Source organism: Arachis stenosperma, chromosome 9 (assembly GCF_014773155.1).
Source record: "Arachis stenosperma cultivar V10309 chromosome 9, arast.V10309.gnm1.PFL2, whole genome shotgun sequence".
In the NCBI taxonomy this organism is placed as follows: domain Eukaryota; kingdom Viridiplantae; phylum Streptophyta; class Magnoliopsida; order Fabales; family Fabaceae; genus Arachis; species Arachis stenosperma.
In genome coordinates this window covers 27522504-27542105 of record NC_080385.1, presented here as the reverse complement: position 1 = coordinate 27542105, position 19602 = coordinate 27522504, and the positions used below count along the sequence as shown (strand labels likewise).

Sequence of the window (19602 nt, the reverse complement as noted above, 5' to 3'; positions counted from 1 at the left end):
GCTTTCGACCTTCAAAAATGTATAAATTGATCCCTTAATCTTTCAAATGTGCATATTGATCCATTAAACTTTTTTTTAATCAATTATTAGCAAAAATAACCTAAAATTTATCAAAATTTAGATTGTCAAAACACATTTTTTTTGTTAATAATATCGACCGACATACATGTTATATTTAATTTTTCAAACTCATTATTTACAACTCATTTCGCTCCCCATAATAATTATTAGTCTGATGTTGATGTTCAGAGGAGTTTATATAGTTTTCATTCTCCATATAGATTTTCAAAGTTCTCAAATGTTGATATAAATGTATAGTTTAGATCTCATACAAGACAACGGCATGCAAACCTATTTTTATAAGGTAAAAATTAAGGTGCAGTTAACTTTATATGAAGTTGATAATTGAGAGTCGTTAAATAATTTAACTAATTTAACTAAATTTTTATCTAACGGCTCTCAACTATTAACTTTATATAAAATTGATTACACCTGAATTTTCATTTTTTTTTATAATACATACAATTATACAGATTACGTGAATACCAAAAATCAATTATCAAATCAATATTTCGTATAAGATATATATTAAAATATAAAATATATATTAAAAATAAATTAAATATTATATATATTTATATACAAATTATAATTTTTAATTTGGTGAAACAATTATTTTGTACAAATAACATTTTTTATTGCATATTTATGAAAGTTTAAAAATTAAAGTTCACATGACCTAAAGTTTAGGAGTGTAAAATACAATTAACTTTGTGCTTTATTTCCAAACAAGTACTACAATTCTGATTCGAAACACAATTATTTGAAAACAAGAATCAAAATTCAACATCATCATAAGCAATAACATTGATCATAAGTTCATAACCGTGAGAAGAAGTTAAAAAATCCAAAATAATCTTCTTTCTCTTATAGTATTAATATGTAATATATCATTCGGCTATACTCAAATTATTTTGAATTTTTAACCCTTCTTAGGAGCAAACTTAGTCTTAATTGTTTCAGCCACCGTGGCATCCATCTGAAAAGTGTTTGCAAGAACTTCATCAGGCACAGCTGGTTTTGACGAGAAGAGGGCGGAAGCAACAGACAATGCGCCAGGTAGTTGGCTGTTAAATGCGGCGATCACGGACGCAAGCGTGTCCCCATTGTTCTTCTGGTAGTGAACCAGCCCAATTGGGAACACAAACACTTCACCTTTCTTTATTTTCTTTGAGATGAGTTTGTTTGATGTGGTGATGAAAGCCACATCTAACTCACCTTCCAAAACAAACACAACCTCGGTGGCGCGTGGGTGCGTGTGCGGCGGGTTAATACCGCCAGGCTTGTAGTCTATTCTTGCAAGAGACACACCCAATGTGTTGAGGCCTGGAATCTTGTCTACATTAGCTGTGGTAACTAGAGACCCCACTGTGTTGTTGATCACACCAGGCTTCCCTATGCCACTAAAGAAGAAATCAGATTCTGTTACATTTGACTCTGCCTTGCATGCAAATCCATTCACCCTCACACCTGCACATTAAATTAAACAGAAACTCTATGAATTTTTTATAATTTAGGTTAGGAAAAATATTGGGTACCAAGAGTCAATTTGCCAAATTTTGACAACTCAATTAATAATTAATAATTTTAAATTATTTTAATAAATTTAAATTTCAAAGAATGACATTAATGAAAAATTTGAATAATAAGGATTGTGTTTAATTCTGCTAAAAGTGGAGTTGTTTGCTTGGTTTATCTTGATAGGTAGGGTGAATACTAAAGATAGGCTAAGACGGTTTGGGATAATCAATCAGAATGATAAACGGTGTGTTTTATGTAACAGAGATATTGAACAGGTCAATCACTTGTTTCTTGGTTGTGATTTTGCTTGACAGGTGTGGATTGCTTGAATATCTGTGTTTGGCAGAGTATGGTCTTTTTCAGGATTGTTGAAGGACCACTTCCTAAGTTGGACAGAAGAGCCGCGTAGGAAGGAGGATCGAAAACTGCGGCTGATGTGCTTCTGTGCGGTCATATGGCACATTTAGATGGAAAGGAATAGGAGGATATTTCAAAATACAAGCAAAGGTGTAGACGAAATCATCAATATGACCCTGATTACTTACAAGGAGTGGGAAGGCGTACTCTCTTCGTGTTGTTGATGGCTATGCTAGAGATGACATGGGAAGATCCTTTAATTGTGTTCATTTCTAGATGTTGCTAGTTTAGTTTGGTTATCGTTTATAATTGTTCAACTTTATTGTGTTGAGCTCATTTACTTCAAAAAAAAATGATTGTGTTGAGTAACCACCCACAAGGTCACTGTGATCAGCATCCGTCTTCCTCCTATCATCGCAGCATCTTTTTTCTCGCCAACAGCGCCGCTTCGCTGCCGCTGCAGCGTGTTTCCGTCACAGCTGCACAACCACCATGTCACCGGCTCTTTGGTGTGCGGCCGTTTTGCTCCGGCAGAAGCTTTTATTATGTGGGTTGCGGTCATCTTCCTTGCCAGGTACCGATTTGCCGCCGCAATGCACCGAAAACTCGTGCGTGTTTCATCACCCGATTATCATCGAACGCGTATCTCTCGACATCGTCCTGAAGCCGCAAACAAAAATCCCGCATCCTCTGACGGCTTCGTCGATGGAATGTATATTTGGAGAAGAAGGAACGAATGCATCATCCATTGATGTGGGTTATGAATGTTCTTTTAATGGAGGTGTCTTTTTATGCATCTGCTTTTAGGAAATGTCTTTTTATACATGTGTCTTCTAATGGATGTATCTTTTGTGGATGTGTCTTTTAAACAGAGGTATCTTTTGCGAATGTGTCTTGTACAGGATGTGTCTTTTTATACATGTGTCTTGTACAAGAGGTGTCTTTTACAGTAATGACAACACTCAGATACACTTCCGAAGATCAGTGATTGTTTGCCGATGAAAGTGCGGGCGGCACTGACCACTGCTGATGCCGGCGATGGAAACGCGTCCAAAGATGGAGGAGGGCGGTCGATAAGGGGCAACCGTTGAGGTTGGAGGATGAGACTGGACTACTTGAACGGTAAAAGATCTATGAAGTACGGACACTTCGCTGAGTTGCTATGTTCGTGTGTTGGACACATTTCGGACACGACACTCGTCGATACTCGTTCGATACGCGTGTCTGTTGTGTCCAACTGTGTCTTAATAAAAAGTAAAAAATTCTTTTCCGGACACGTTTAGACACACCTAAATATCATCATGTATCAGCGTGTCTAATCTTATTCTTTACATATATTCCTGAAATAAATTTAGATATAGTATATATTATTATTTATTAAAACAAAAAATATTTTAAAATTTTGATATAATTAAAACAGGACATTAAAAATAATTTAAAAAAATTAATTTATATTTTAATATCAATAAAATATCAAAATATTATTACGATTTATCTAAAAAATACTTTATATTTTATATGTATGCGTGTTTCCGTGTCTTATAAGATTTTAAAATTTGTGTGTTGACATGTCCCGTGTCGTGTCGTGTCCCGTATCTGTGTCCGTGCATCATAGATAAAGTTAATTATGTTTATTAGTGGTAATTGGAGGTGAATTAGGTTTACCATAAATGACTGGACATGCGTTTTTTTTTTTTTTTGAAATAGGTTTTGGAGTCCAGCCCAATAAAATTGGCAAGAATTGGACCCTTTTTGGTTACCTAGCGAAATTATCATTTAACCATCACAAATATTAAATTAGTATTTATGTGTGTAAATAAAAATATAAGTGTAAATTGTATTGATTTATGTGTGCAAATTATATGTTTTTTGTGTGTAAATACTTATAAATATGAGTGCAAATTATTATCGTTAAATGCTGGTCCAAAATTATATGTGCAAACTCTATAAAATATGGGTATAAATTATATTTATTTATATGTACAAGTATAATTTATATTGATTCTTGTTTGTAAATACCTGCAAATATGGACATAAATTATTACTGGTTAAATAATAACAAAAAATAATAAATTTTGATGACCTTCTAACATTTCATTATTCACACACTTTATTGCAATGATGCAAATATAATTATTTAGTATTTTTTAAATAATTTATTGAAACTTAATCTTCTAGAAAGGTGTATATATTTGATAAATTAAATTAAAAATAAATTTTAATAAATAAAAATAATAATAATTTTATTTAATAAAATAATTTTTTTAAAAAAATATTATAACAAACATAAATATAGAAGTAAATTTAGATATTTATTAAAAGAATAATATTAAAAAATCAACACAATTTTTTTTATTTTAGCCATCAGTTAGCTAATAATATTTTTAAAGTATTAGTTAAAAATATGATATTAAATTATTGGGCTAAACATTTCGGACTGTAGACTAAAAATGCTAATCAATATAAACTAAAATTATTGGCTCTTGAACATTTCTCATATTAAAATATAAAATTATATTAAACTTTTTAAATTTAATAAATGAATCAACTTTAAAAACTTTTTTTAAAATACTTCTAAAAACATTTCTAATATTTAAAAATTATAAGTATAAATACATAATTTTTTTATTTATTAAATATAAAATAAAATATTTATACTTTAAAAAATACCTACATCTCTTTAAAAAGATTTATCAAACAAAACCTTAATATCTATCACTAAGTGGACTTTTCCAAGTGGTATACATAATAATAATGACAATAATTTCTTGAGAGTAAATGAATGTTCTTGCTTTACACCATTCATTTTATTCTATCTCAGCAATGTGAGTTAGGTTAAAGTTAGTTTCTATTTTATTAATTTTATAACATTTAAATTAAAAATAATAATGGAACCATAATACTGTAGAAGATGGCAATTAATGGATTAGAATAAGAGAAATGACTTGCTCTCGCAATACCTAAGAATTTTCATAATATGACAATTAGTTAGTAGTGTCTGAGGCATATATATATATATATAGCATGTTGTGTGACAAAAATTGAAGTATTTATGCACTCACAAGAATGATTCATCATTCTTACATTTGATGATGTATGTTACCTAAATTAACAGCTGCACATTCTTATACACAAATTTTATAGACATAATTTAGTTGCTGCCACAAAGAGAAAATCAAATGGTAGAATAGAGAGAAAGAAGAGAAATGAACTTGATAACGTGCATTACCTGAATTGGGAAGAGCAACACAAAGGTCTTGCAGTGGCTCAGGATCAGAAGCCAAGGCGAAAAAAATGGCACCGGTTAGAATGACAAAGATTAAGACAACTTTTGTAGTAGACATGATTTTGGAAGATATATAATTGTTAATTGTAATGATGAATGGAAAATTAGAGGTTTGAATTGGATGGTAAAAAATGGGCCATTGTGCTCCTTATATAAGCATAATTATTTGTAATCAAGCAATGGTTATGGGCAGAGTAGATGGGAACTGATATGATACTAAAGCATTAGGAACAAATCCTTCAACTTAAATTCAAAGCAATTGTAGAAAAGGAAGAAGAAACAAGTAGGTCTCATGGGAATTCAATTTGTATTAGTATTAATTTGCATTTTGTTTTCTTCTTTGTACTTTTTTTTTTTTTTTTGAGTCTTTACCCTTTACTAAAAAAGGGAAAATGGTCATTAAATGCACATCAAAGCGGAGATTAGTTTGTTGATTGATGGGAAGTTGGAAACATTATTAACTGTCCAATGAAGAAAGGTATGGTTGGTGGAAGATTGAAGATGATAGATTGATAGGTGGACCATAACATGATATATACATCTTCAATGAGACTGACCAAAGAGATAGCCAACAATTCCTTTTTTTTTATCAAGTTTCTCGAAAAAAAAAATTTAATAAATTAATAAAATAAAAAGTTAATTATTCTTAAATTAAGATAATGGAACTCATATATGATAAAATTACAGAACTGATAGTGATTAATTTCTCATTTTATTGTTTTATCAATTTTTTACTTTAAAAAATCTAAGTTTTCTTTATTTATTTACTCCACTCCTTTAGAGAATATTTTTTTTTTTGTAATATCTTCTATTTTCTTAAGTTTGGCCAAGTTACTTTTAGTTTGAAAGCTCTATACAAGTGCTTGTTAGAGTGTCATTAATTATTTTGATAATTAAAAAAAAAGAGCTTTGAATTCTTTTTAGAATAATTGACCATTTGTACGCTGACATTTGTACTCATAGTAGATGGAAACTCACTTTGTAACCATGAGAGATGGACTTCGTGTGACAAAAATAGCCTGGCTTGGGTTGGCACTTGCTTCGAGTTTGTAGCGTCCTATGTGGCTCTCCAAACCTCCCAAAACCCAATCCACGTGGAATTTAACATTAAACAATTTAACATTGAAGAGAATTTCGCGGGACTTTGCTGATGCCCTAGCAGAGATCGTCGTTTTGTTTTCAAGCCGGAGAAGACGTCTGGAACACTCCCAAGCCATCACCCTGAAGCTACGGCTTTCAACGCTGTCATTCCCAAGTCGAAAAAGGCATTCAGAGCAGAACAGAGCCATCAAAATGAGAACGTGAAAGAGGAACTTGCAAGGAATAGGCAGCAGAGCTCGAACCCAGAGATTTTGTCACCGACGGTGTAGAGGTCACCCCCTTTGGTCGGCAGAGAGCTGAGGTATGTCGTTGCCAATGTTAATTAATTTCAAATGTCATTGAGACTAGTTAGACAGATTACATTACCATATCAAATCGTGGTTGAGAATTGCTAAATTAGTTGATTAGTTGATTTAGGGTTTGTGTTAGGTGCTTAAGTAGTTGATTTATGGTTTGTGTTAGGTGCAGTAACATGCATTGTTTTCTTAGAATGTGTTGGTTTATTTCACTTTCAGGAATGGCCAACATCCATATAACACTGTGTATTAATCATAGAGGACGGTTTGAGAGAGGGCCGTGTGGGAAGCTTAGTTACGTTGGTGGTGAAGTCACAAAAATAGAGAGGGTTAATGTTGATACCTTGAATGGTTTTTTCGTATCTAATTTGGTGAAGGACATAGGATATACATCTGTTAGTAATTTTTTTTGGCTGGAACCTGGAAAAGAGCTTGATGATGGGTTGAAAAACCTCAGGGTTGACATGGATATAGTTAGGATGTATGAGGCAGCTGTGAAGAACAGTAACAGAATAAATGTATATACAGAGCATCTGGTGGATGAACCCGTGTTTGTTGAGGAGAACAACATGACTCCATCAAAGATGAGAGTAAAGCGTTGTGCTAAAAGGGAGTTCTGCACCTCAAGCACCAGCAGATGAGGAGGATGAGGATATGCTGGCTGAAATGTACTATGAGGAGACATTAGAGACTGCAGAGGCTGAACAAGAGGCCACTGAAGAGGGAAACAGAACCACACCAACCCACACTCCGCAAGTAAGTGCATTGTTTTAATCACTTCACTAAGCTGCCTTGTAAACCTTTTGTCATAATGACTACGTTGTTCTGTGGATTGCAGCAGCCTCACCCAATGCCTCCCCCACCAACTACACGACCACAACCACCAACAAACAACGCAACAACCAGAAAACAAGTTAGAAAGAGAAGTGTTAAATGATTGCCTCCGACCGGACAAAGACAGCAGCCAACGACACCACCTGCCAACCAGCCAGCTACAACTCCATCCACACACAACTCTCAAACTACGCCTCATCCAATGCAAGGTGCTAGTGTAGGAACAAGCACCCGGTTCATGCAGTTCATGCCCACACCTGGAGTTGTGACTCCAACTTCTAGAGGTCGAGGCACATCTGACACATGGAGAGGTCAAGGCAGGATACGTGGATCAAGCGGAGGAAAAAATTGCCTATCAAGTGGGAGCAGTAACTCGACCCCAATATCGTAGACTATTTATGGTTGTTTTTTGTTGTTTTTAGTTTACACCAGTGAGAAACATAACTCTTGTGTTTTGTTATGCATTTTCATGCTTTTGCTTAGATATGACTTAGTAATGCTTTTATGGAGGGTGTAATTTTAGTTGCCAGTACAGAGCAGTTTGTCTTACTTCATAAGTTTTGGAACCTGCAGCATCTTTATTTATATAAGGAACAAAGTCTTGTTACAGATTTTAGATACTTGCCTTCTTCTGCCTTTTTCTGTTATCACTATTGTTACAGCATTTTGTGTATCCAATTTGGTTAGAACTCATATATTGAATAGCAAAACAATCAAGTTACTACATTCCAACTTATTGTTTGATCCTTAAGGAGATAAGATAGACATTCATGTCCATTTTCAACATTAATGTCTACTTTTAAACGTTATCAGAATCATTTCAGATTGCAGCAACATGTTCAAACCCTGTGTATCTACATCAATGTATCACATGTAAAGCAAACCAGTATAGATTAGAAACAATCCATATCATGCCAATTTCATTCGAAAATATAACTATCACGAACAAAGATCTCCAATTTTACAAGTCTTACGATTTCATCACCAAATACAACTTACAAAACAAACAAAATGCTACCCCCAGTACAACGGTTGTAATCAACACTCTAATTCCCCTAATTTCACCCCTAATTTCAACCCTAAATTTGTCAATCTTCCTAGCCATCATTGAGGATGCTTGCTGATTTTCCCCCCTGTAGTGAGAGTCAATCCATCATCAGGGGTTGCATAACAATGCTCGAACTTTCTCTTCGCTAAGCATCTTGCCAGACCCTCCCATCCTTGTTCGAGTTCATCCACCCAAACAAAGTATCTGCAATCTCTTGTCTGAGAAACAAAAAAATGCCCCTCATTGTCAACTAAAACTCAGAACTAGTTGTCTCACCTCAACAAGAACAGCATCTGGCCCTTACCGCCCATACAGGACATTTGATGAACCATCTGTTAGGGTTCGTCATCGTTCCAGACTCCATCAACACAATATCCCTCCCACAGAAACATTTGTCGTCGAGCTTCTTCTCCTTCATCTTCTTCGAACTTGAGGAACTGCTGCGACTTCCTGGAGTTGCATCAGAGTTAAGTCTGCGTGCTGACATTGCTGGGGTTACGAGTTCAATTTGGGCAGGACAAGTTGCTAGGGTTTTCATTTCAAGCATTACCTTCATATAGAAAGGTTAAGATCTACGTGGATTGGGTTTTGGGAGGTTCGGAGAGCCACATAGAACGCTACAAACCCGAAGCAAGTGCCAACCCAAACCAGGCTATTTTTGTCACACGGAGCCCATCTCTCATGGTTACAAAATCAGTTTCCATCTACAATAGGTACAAATATCAGTATTCTAAACTCTCATGGGTACAAATGGTCAATTATTCATTCTTTTAACTTTTAGTATGTTTTTGATATTTTTTTTTTCTAGAATTATAGCATTTTTTGGAAAAGATAAGTTATTGGCTTTTCTAAAACACGTTGTATCGTAAACAAAATTTAAGAATAAAAGAATATGTTTTAGACGCAACTCAAATAATTTTCACATTTAAACATAAATAATGTTTACTTCTTCAAAGAATTCTTAAAAAAAAACATTGTTTTAATCTTTTTAGAAATAAAAACATTCAAATGGGTACAAAAAATCATTAAGAACAGGTTAGTGGAAAAGAAATTATTGAATAATTCATTTTATGTTATAAATGAATGAACTTTATTCTTACCGATTTCAGGGAGAAAAAATAGCAAATCATTTAATAAAAAAATCAATTTTTTTTCTTGGTTTTGTTGTTTGGAGATCAATAATAGAATCATTTAATAATAGAAGGATGAATTAGAAAATCAGATTCTCTTAATTTTTTTTCACTAAGGATATAAAATATTATTTTTCATTATATATTTTTATAAGATAGACTAAAATAATATGAAAAAAATATTAAAAAATTAAAAATTATACTTTACACCCTTAATTAAAAAAAAATGAGAGAATCTATTTGCATGAATGATCAAGTTCAATTATTATCTATGAAGTACAGATATTTTTCTGATTTGTTATACCGCGTGTCAAACGCATTTCAGACACGATACTCATTTAACACGGATGTTTTTTGTGTTCAATCATATCTTAATAAAAAAAAAATTCTTCTCTGGATACGCTTGGACACACCTAAATATCATCACGTGTCAGCGTATCTAGTCTTATTCTTGACATATATTCTTGAAATGAGTTTAGAAATAATATATATTCTTAATTGTTACAATAAAAAATATTTTAAATATTTTATATAATTAAAAACAATTAAAAATTAATTTATATTTTCATATCAATAAAATACTAAAATATAATTATAATTTATCTAAAAAATACTTTATATTTTATATATATCTCATGTTTCTGTATCTCATAAGAATTTTAAATTTGTGTGTCCCGTGTCATGTTGTTTCCATGCCGCAAATTATTTTTTAGAATTAAGTATGATTTTGGTCCTTTAGTCATAGGCCAAATTTTTTTTTCGTCCCTAATCTTTTTTTGCATACAAATTATCCCTAAAGTTTAAAACCAAAATTTAAAATTATTCTTTTTACTTTAATATTAAAATGATAGACCAAATTATCCATAATAAAAAATTATAAAATAAAAAAATAAAAAAAAATAGAGAGAGAAAATGTTTCTACTCTTGTGAAGGGAGAAGGAAAGAAGAAGAAGCAAGAAGGGAAGAAGAAGAAGAAGTTGTACACGATCCACCTCTACCTCCGTTTCTTCCGCCACTTCCGTACAATTTTGGTCCCTAAGGTAAGGACGATTTTAAAATCAAGTTAAACTTTAAGGACGATTTTGTATGCCAAAAAAAATTAGAGACAAAAATTTTTTTGATTTATACCTTAAGAATCAAAATCGTACTTAACACTTATTTTTTATATTGAAATAAGGATAAAAATTAGATCTACCAAATTTATAAAGAACAAAAATCGGACTTTTTAATTTTTTAAAAAATAAAAGTTGGACCATCCATTTATGAACTTTAAAATAAAAAAATTATAAGAAACAAAAGACCTTTTAATTTAATATTAACAATTTTCTTATAAAATAATCAGACCGTCCAATTACATAGTTTCATACTTAAAAAAATAACATATGCAAAATCAATATAATTGAATCGTTATCTTTATCCACAATGAAAATTTTTAGCCTGCGATGCATCATAGATATTACTTAAAAAAAAGATAATGACTCATCGATGAAATAAATAAAATCTCTCACTATATATTCAAGTCTTTTTAATAATTAAATCTAATTAAATTGATACAAATCTAACAAAATTCACTCACACAATTAGTGCATTCTTTTTTTTCTTTATATTTCTTTTTTTTTCACGTATTATTTATACCGCCTTCTTTTTTGGTGTATTTTTTTAACATTATTTCTGTCGTCTGCTCCTTCTTTTATTAGTGTTATTTTTGCTGCTTTTTTATTTTTATTTCTTTGTATCCTCTTCTTCATGCATTATTATAGTCATTTCTTTTTTTTTGTTTGATTTTTTTTTCTTTTTCTTAATTTTATTTCTTTTAAAAGAGTAAAACAAGAAGAATTATGAGAAAATGAAATAAGAAGAAAATGAGAAAAAAATATTGAAAAAGAAGAAGCAGAATATGTCATAAGGAGAAAGAGGAAAAATTTTGAATCAGAAAAGTTATCAGAAAAATAACACCGAAATTTCTTAACAATAACACAGAAATTACTTAATTTTGACACCGAAAGTTTGCTACAAAACACAGAAATATGTTTACTTCTTATTCTTCTTTCTTTCTTTTTTTCTGTTGCTCTTAGTTCTTCTTTTAGATAAATTATTTCTTATATTAGATTTGAATGAACAGGTCTATATTGTTTTGCAATCTTATTTAGTTGATGAATACAGGTTCACACTTATTGGATTAAATTCTTGCTAGAAACAAAAATAGCATAGAAATTTACTATATAACACAGCGAAATTAAGCAGAACAAGTGTAAAAATTCGAAAGAGAATGAACAATGTCATTTACGTATAAGAAAAAGATAACGTATCTGATATATAAAATAACACATAAATTTCTAAAAAATAACACCGAAATGTCTTCATTCTAATACCGAAATGTCTTCACTTTAATACCGAAATTTCAACTAAATAATGTGATAGAACTAAACTTATTTCATGAAAACTTGGGCTACAAATTTACAAATTTTAATAGAAAAAGAGAATAAGTGAAAAAAATTTTGTCCATAACGCAGCAAAATTAAGCAGAACAAGCAAAAAATTTTGAAGAACAAGCAAAAAACTTTGAAAAATAATGAACAGTAAAATTACATATAAGAAGATATATATCTAACATATAAATTAATATATAAATTTTTAAAAAATAACACTTAAATATCTTCATTCTAACACTGAAATTTTCAACTAAATAATGTGATAGAGCTAAGAATTTATCTCATGAAGATTTTATTTGCAGATTCACAAATTTTGATAGAAAAAAAAAATGAAAAAACTTGTAGATAAGTAGTGAAAGTAAGCAGAACAGGTGCAAAAATAAAAAAAAAATGAACAATGTTATTTACGTATAAGAAGAAGACAACGATAACGTTAATATCGATAATAATGATGATGATGAAGATGGAAGAGGTGGAGGAGAAAAAGAAGAATTCAAATTAAAAATGAGGAAGAAGAGATGGTACTGGTGGTGACAGCGACAACAATAACAAAAGAAAAAGATGAAAAAAAAAGAAGAAAAGAAGAAAAAAAAGTAACCAAAGCAAGAATGATGTATGTAAGAAGAAGCAGCAGCATACAAAGAAAAAAAAAAAGTAAAAGAGGGTGCGTGTGGAATATAAAACAAGTTAATAACTTGGTTGAACTTGACTAATTATTTTGTTTGATTGTAGAATTTTTCTCTAAATGAGAATTAGGGTGACTCCTAATGGTTGACATCAACTACCAAATCTGACTATCTGAACAATCAAGTAGTGACACCACCGCTTCAGTTCGATTGTTACTTTTAATGATGTATATCCTGTCTAGTCTGAGATTTTATATATTTTCTAAATTATTGTTGAAAATACAACAAAACAATGAGAATGTATGTTTTAAGAAAATGATATTTCTAAAATAAATGAAATATAAACTGAAAACAATGAAAATGTGACAGGCTGACATGAGAACAATCTAGTATCTTATAATCTTCAAACACGATCTCATACAGTAGGTGAGGTTTGTTGAGAGAAATAATGTATAATTATACCATTGCTTTCTTATATATATAAGTAGCATAATATTATTTATACATTTTAATTCATCACATTTTTAAACACTTAAATTCAATCCTATTCCCCTCTCGAAAAGCAATTTCTAGTTCTTCATGAAGATGGGGAGACGAGATAGTAACTTTCACAGAGCACCAGGCATGCCCTTTAGCAGCAAGACAATATACTCAATTACTTTAATTTTAAAATTAAATAAACAAAAATACACATGGCTGAAAGAAGAACAATGAACATTGCTTGTGGCAGCAACTTTGGTTCCTAATCAAGAAACATTATGCTTTAGAAAAGCAACTTCGTAATAATGCTGAAGATTTTGTTACATTAACAGTTAAATAACATTGCACATCACAGTATAAACCTTGCAATACGGCAGAATATAGAAAATAGAAACAAGTGCACAATACAACGTGGTTCAATAAATCAGGCGAACCAAAGATCAAGAAGTTTCAAACCATAAACCTGAAAAAAGGTATCAAACAACTAACCAAAGAAGGTCAATGCAATAACAAATTTGAAAACCAGAATTCTGCAGAAATTAGACAGCAAGATAGAATAACAAAAGAGTGAGTATGATTTGTAAAACATATAAGGGAGTGACAGACCTAAAACATTTTCTAAAAAGAGGGTGAACTTTCAAGGAACTTGGATGCTGAAGATTCTTAAGAGTGGGAGGAATTGAACAGAAGGCAATGTTGTAATAGTCAAATGGTAATTGGAGCATTCAATCTTTCCTAAAAGATTTCTTAACACTATGACGATGAAACCTATTCTTGGTTCTCGCAGAACAATATCTAGTTGAACAAAACTCAACATATAACTTTTACTAAACATCACTGATTGAGCATAAATTCCCATTCTAATGAAAATAATTTGCATGCTTGTTAAGTCATACATCTACCAAAATGCATATGCTCTGAACAATCATCAAAGAATGCAATCAACTATTCTCATCATGCGAGTGACTTCCAGCATTCGCTACAGAAAGCAGAAAATCATTCTTTTTTTTTCGAGGTTTCCCCCTCATCAGATGAATTTCAAAGTGCAACAAAACATACATCAATGTTCTTTAATCAAAAGAAAGATTCTCAGAAGAGCAGAAATATTTTACACAAGAAAACAATACTATCATTCACTCCAATAGAAAATAAAGCTCTTGATATGCAGAATAAAGGCTATAATGATCCCACAAAAGCATTATAACTGCCATCTATTACATTTCAGTTTTAGAAAAAGTCAGTTAACCCCAGGAAAATCACCTGACAAAATAACAACGTCCACAAACGACAGGTTAGCTATCAAAGGCTTATCTTGCTTCCAATAAATCAGGGTAATATATTTTCGCAAGAACGTCCACAAATGATGGGTTTGCTATCAAAGGCTTCTCTTGCTTCCAATAAATCAGGGCAATATCTTTTTGCAAGAATTTCCACCTGCTCAGTGAATGACTTTCTCCCATGCTCTCCAATATATCGAACCATTTGATTCCATCGTTTTCTGCATAACTCACCATCCCTGTGCTCAAGCAAATTGTCCCAGTCTACCTCCTCCATGCTGCAAGCATCCAAGCTAAATAAGGCATCTACCAAGCGGTAGTCATCAGTATCACTCCAAATACCTTGATCAACCATAGGAGATGTTAGTTGAGAATACCACTTTTGGCAAATTCCTCCATTCCATCTAGTTCCCAATTTGTCACTAATTGCCTCCCAACCAATATTATCTCGCAACATACCATGCTTTTTATTCCTAGTGTCTTCTAAAGCCCTTGCACGTAGGTCAACGCTTACCAAATCAAATACCTTTTGATACTCCTCCTGAGACCATGCTCCTCTCTTTCTGGTCATTTTTATTCTACGCCATTGATCCTTTACATGAAGTCGATTTTTACCCATTGCCTCGGCTATTGATTTAAAATCAGATCCATGTTGTTCGACTGTCTTCTTTAAAAACTCGATCTCTTCAGCTGTCCAAGTGTGTTTCTCATCCCTTGTAAACAAAATGTGAGCACGATAATATACACTCATGTAAGGCCTATGGGGCAAGGCTACTCCAATTTCCTTCCAACAATTTTTAAGTTGAGGGTGATATCTAGAATAAAGAACCATATCAAGACCTTCATCCCCCAATTTGTGAGTCTCTATATAGTCGAAAACAGCCTGTTTAATTTTTTCATCTTCTTCATTCGTATACCTTTGCCCCCGTATTAAGCCATCACCACAGACCTCCACCTGATCAGAAAATGTTACTCGTTTGCGTTTGGATGTGGTGCCTTCCTTAGTTTTCTTGTTTATCTTCGTCTTCTTTCCTTGATCATTAACTTCATTGCTCTCATTACTTTTGCTTTCTTCACTCTGTTTACCCTTCTTCTTCTTCTTGCCCAGGTTATCATCATCACCTTCATTGTCGTTGGCACAATGTTGATCATCTTTGCTGCTTTTAAACTCACTTTTATCCTTACTTTTTCGTTTATTGCTCAATTTCTTCTTCCTTTGCCTGCCTTGGTTATTGTCATCACCTTCATTGGCTTCAGCACAATGTTGATCATCTTCAGTGCTTTCAAACTTACTTTTGTTTTTATTTCTCAGTTTCTTCTTCTTCTTCATCTTCTTGCCTTGACGATCTTCACCTTTATTGGTTTTGCAGTCTTCTTCTTCAATCCATTTCACTTTATTAATAATTACCTTCTCTGTCTCTTTGTCTTGCCGGTCACTAGGAACGACAAAATAATCACCCTTTTCTCTCAGTTCCTTCTTATTCTTCTCCGTCTTCTTACCTTGATCATCCACTTCATTGACAAGTGAATGTGCATTAGCATCTCCAGTGCTGATTCTGGCCAAAGGAGGATCACCCTCATGGTCCTTGAAGTCGTAATCCCCAACAACTTTCCCTCTTTTGTTTGGTTTTGAAGAACCTATTTCTTGGATTGCAGTTAATGAATCACTGCAAATGTTTCTCTTCTTCCTCTTGCTTTTTTGGTTGTCATCCATTACCTGCAATATTTTATCATCAACAATTGCATCATGTAACACTTCAGTGTCCTTTATCCTTTTTTTCTTCAACTTCTTACTAATGTTCCCATCCTCTTCCTTATTCCTCGTAAATTTATCATTGGAACAAGCCTGTCTCTCAGCATCATCATCAATACAATTTCCCTCAAGAATTTTATCTGAATTGAGTGCTTTATCATTTCGGTGTTTTTTCTTTTTCTTCATGTGCTTATCCTTCTTCCTGTCATTTGGCTCCAAACTGATTTCTTCAGTCTTTGACTTCTTAACTTTCTCATCCATTAGACAAGTACACTTTTATCAGAGGCTACCCAACATAAATCTGGAAAAAAAAAGTAGGCATAAAATTTTCACACTTAAGAAGAATTAAGATAGTCATAGGATACAGTTACTTAATAAAGCAAATCATACCTTAAGAGCAGATAATACAATATAACTTTTACTTTAAATGATGTTATCAACAATAATTCTCAGCCAAGCCCAAGCATATTGATCAAGGAAACTAAAATTAACAGGACTACTATTTTTCTTCTCTCATTTCCAATGCTCAGAGTATTACAGTAATGTTGGTCCCTAAAATAGTGTTCTTGGACTTGCTGTTAGCTCCTATCAACAATGATATAATCAATTTTGGCAGCTTCTTATAATAATATTTTCTTCTTTTAAATTGTTTGGTTCATTTATGTCTTCACTCTTGCCCTACCCTTGCTTTAAATTGTTTGGTTCATTTATGTCTTTACTCTTGCCCTACTCTTGCCCTACCCTACCCTTATTATGGTCTTATGGATCAACAAATATGCAGCAACCACCATAGGTAGAAGCCAGTAGGGCTGTCCATGAACTGGGTGAAAACCGGGTTTGTTCTGACCCAGACCCAACAGTAAATATTAACCGGATTAATTTTTTGAGAACAAAACCCGGCCTTAAACCTGACGAAATCTTATCATTTTCGGGCCACAACTATAAGACCTGACAATTTTCTTCATATAATGACAATTCTGAGTTATGTTATCAAGGTCCAGATTTAGTATAACAGCTGATCAAAGGAAAGCAGGCAATTTCAAGGGAAATAGCCTATAAAGATGCATGCACATATTATAAGTTGTTAGGAATTTTAAATGTTGTATGTCCAAGATACAAAAAGGATCAAAAGATAAATCAATAACATTACATTATGTCTAATGAAGATGGATCAGTGAACCTAAATGACAAGCAAAACAGAAGCAGACTAAGGCCTTCCTCCTTCCATTTGTCTTTTAGTTACACTCAAAAGACAAGCAAAACAGAACAAATTAAGACTCCAGAATGTTAATTAGTTCATTATTACTAACAAGGTTTAATCACAAACAAGAAAATTAAGGTTCTATTTGGGCAGAACAAAGCACAAAGATTAAAGAGCTACCGTTTAATTTAATCAGTTCAATCACACACCGTATTTTCATCTCATAAAGAGGCAAAACCAGAACTAATCTAATAAAATAGATCGATGAACAAACAAATTTAAAAAAAAAAAACTGAACTAATCCATATTGTTAATAGATCGAGTCATCAATAATCAATAATCAACGAATAAGAAATAGAGGCAGCTACCGAGACTGGGGGAGTAGAGAGCACAGCAGCCGCAGTGAAAGGATGGGAGTAATGCTGGAGAAAGTAGTTGCCGTCGTTTGAACGCTTGAGAAAGAGGTTCAAATGCTTAGAGGGAGGGAGGGAGTGTGTGTAACAGAGTGAGTCACTGGGGATTTTGGGAGAAGATTAGGGATTTTGAGTAGTGGGTATTGGAAGATAAGTGAATAGAAGAATGGGGTGCGGTTGTGGGTAAGCACGGCGAAGAAGCGGATGGAAGAGGACAGAGGCACTGAGGCTGTGAGGAAGAGTGGCTGCGTCGTGGTCGTAGTGGTGGTGGTGGGTGAGCAGCAAGCAGCACGAAGCAGTGAAGATGGCAAAGGGCAGAGGAGGGTGGTGGTAGCGGGTGACGAAGTGAGCAGCAAGCAACCAAGCAGAAGAAGAACAATTGGGGTAAATGGATTAATGGGGATTCGGGGACGCATACCTAGCACCTCACCTTTGCCGGTTTCAATTCCAATTTCTCCATCAGTGCATTCTTAGTCCAAAAGTCGAAATTTCTCATTAAAAAAAATGTAGACTTAAAAAAGCACACGAATATATAACATTATTGCTTTCAAATTGTGAATGAAACTAACCAATTTTTTAACATCTACTTCGTGCTCATAAAAAATAATTGATTAGCCTTATCTTTTGCTTTTACTCGAGAATTCACAAAGAATAAAGCCATTCAAGCATATCCCAAAATGGAAAATTTTTATTGCTTTTACTCGAGAATTCACATCAGCAAAGAATCCAAACCCTAAACAATCTGAATCAAATTATTTCAGAATCCAATTTCAGAACACAAACTCAGCTCAGAATCTTAAAAATTAACTAGAAAATAAAGATGAAACTGAAGAAGAAGTGGCCTACCGGTGAGACGCCGAGGGAGGAACGGCGGTGACAGAGTGAGCTCGGAGGAACACGGCGCTGACAGTGGCCTCGTAGAGATAGAGAGAGCTTGAAGAGAGAGACGCCGGGAACAGAGCTCGTTACGGCGAGGAGACGACAGCCGATCAGGAGCAGTTCGCGACGGCGACGAGAAGAGCTCTGAGCAGAGATTCCACGGCGAGGAGAAGAGGGTGAGTGGCAGAGACGTTCGGCGATGGCACCCTCTGTCAGTCACAATTCCGGTGGCGACGGTGAGCTCTGACCGAGGAGAGGAGTTCAGCGATGGTAAGAGCTGCTGCCTACTGCAGCTGGTGGTGACTGGCTGATGAGTGGTGACGATGGTTGATGAATCGCGGAACTGGGGAGGCCTTTAGGGTTAACTGGTTAAGAGAAGCTGAGAGACACTGTTTTTTATTTAGAAAAAAGACAAAAGTTAAAACCACGTCGTTTTAGGAATATAAATCCCAAGACCGATTTCTTGCCGGGTGGTTTTTTCCAAAATTCTGAAAACCGAACCGATTATCGAACCGTTCTAGTCATTGATTTACTAGTTTATTAGTTTAACCAGTTCAACTGTGGTCCAACCAAAAAAATTATTTATAATAAAATAATAAATAAATTATAAATAAACTCTTTAAAACATAATTATAGTAATATGAACTTTAAAATATCTTCTAAATTTAAAGAATACATAAATTATCATCAACTAAAATCTTAAAGATCTTTAAAAAATATATAAACTCCAAATATGAAGGAGTACACATATTATTATTATATTAAAAATAGCACTGATAAGAATTGAAGAAGTACTATATTATTATACAGAGTTCATCCAACAACGATTAAAATTAGTATGCACTAACATACCAACAACGATTAAAATTAGTATGCACTAACATACCAGTCTTACAATTTACAAAGAC

At 33.2% G+C, this 19602-nt stretch overlaps 2 protein-coding genes across 2 annotated transcripts; both read right to left on the bottom strand.

Annotated features, from left to right (window-relative positions):
• Window positions 1–842: 842 nt before the first annotated feature.
• On the bottom strand, window positions 843–5395 carry LOC130951296 (germin-like protein subfamily 2 member 4). Its single transcript, XM_057879948.1, has 2 exons — window positions 5168–5395; window positions 843–1530 (listed from the first exon to the last, which is right to left on the bottom strand). The coding sequence occupies exons 1-2, from the start codon at window positions 5280–5282 to the stop codon at window positions 983–985; spliced, it is 663 nt and encodes a 220-aa protein (XP_057735931.1). The 5' UTR covers window positions 5283–5395; the 3' UTR covers window positions 843–982.
• Window positions 5396–14119: 8724 nt separating this feature from the next.
• On the bottom strand, window positions 14120–19076 carry LOC130950670 (uncharacterized). Its single transcript, XM_057879227.1, has 2 exons — window positions 18662–19076; window positions 14120–16502 (listed from the first exon to the last, which is right to left on the bottom strand). The coding sequence occupies exon 2, from the start codon at window positions 16460–16462 to the stop codon at window positions 14498–14500; it is 1965 nt and encodes a 654-aa protein (XP_057735210.1). The 5' UTR covers window positions 16463–16502; window positions 18662–19076; the 3' UTR covers window positions 14120–14497.
• Between the last annotated feature and the right edge of the window lie 526 nt (window positions 19077–19602).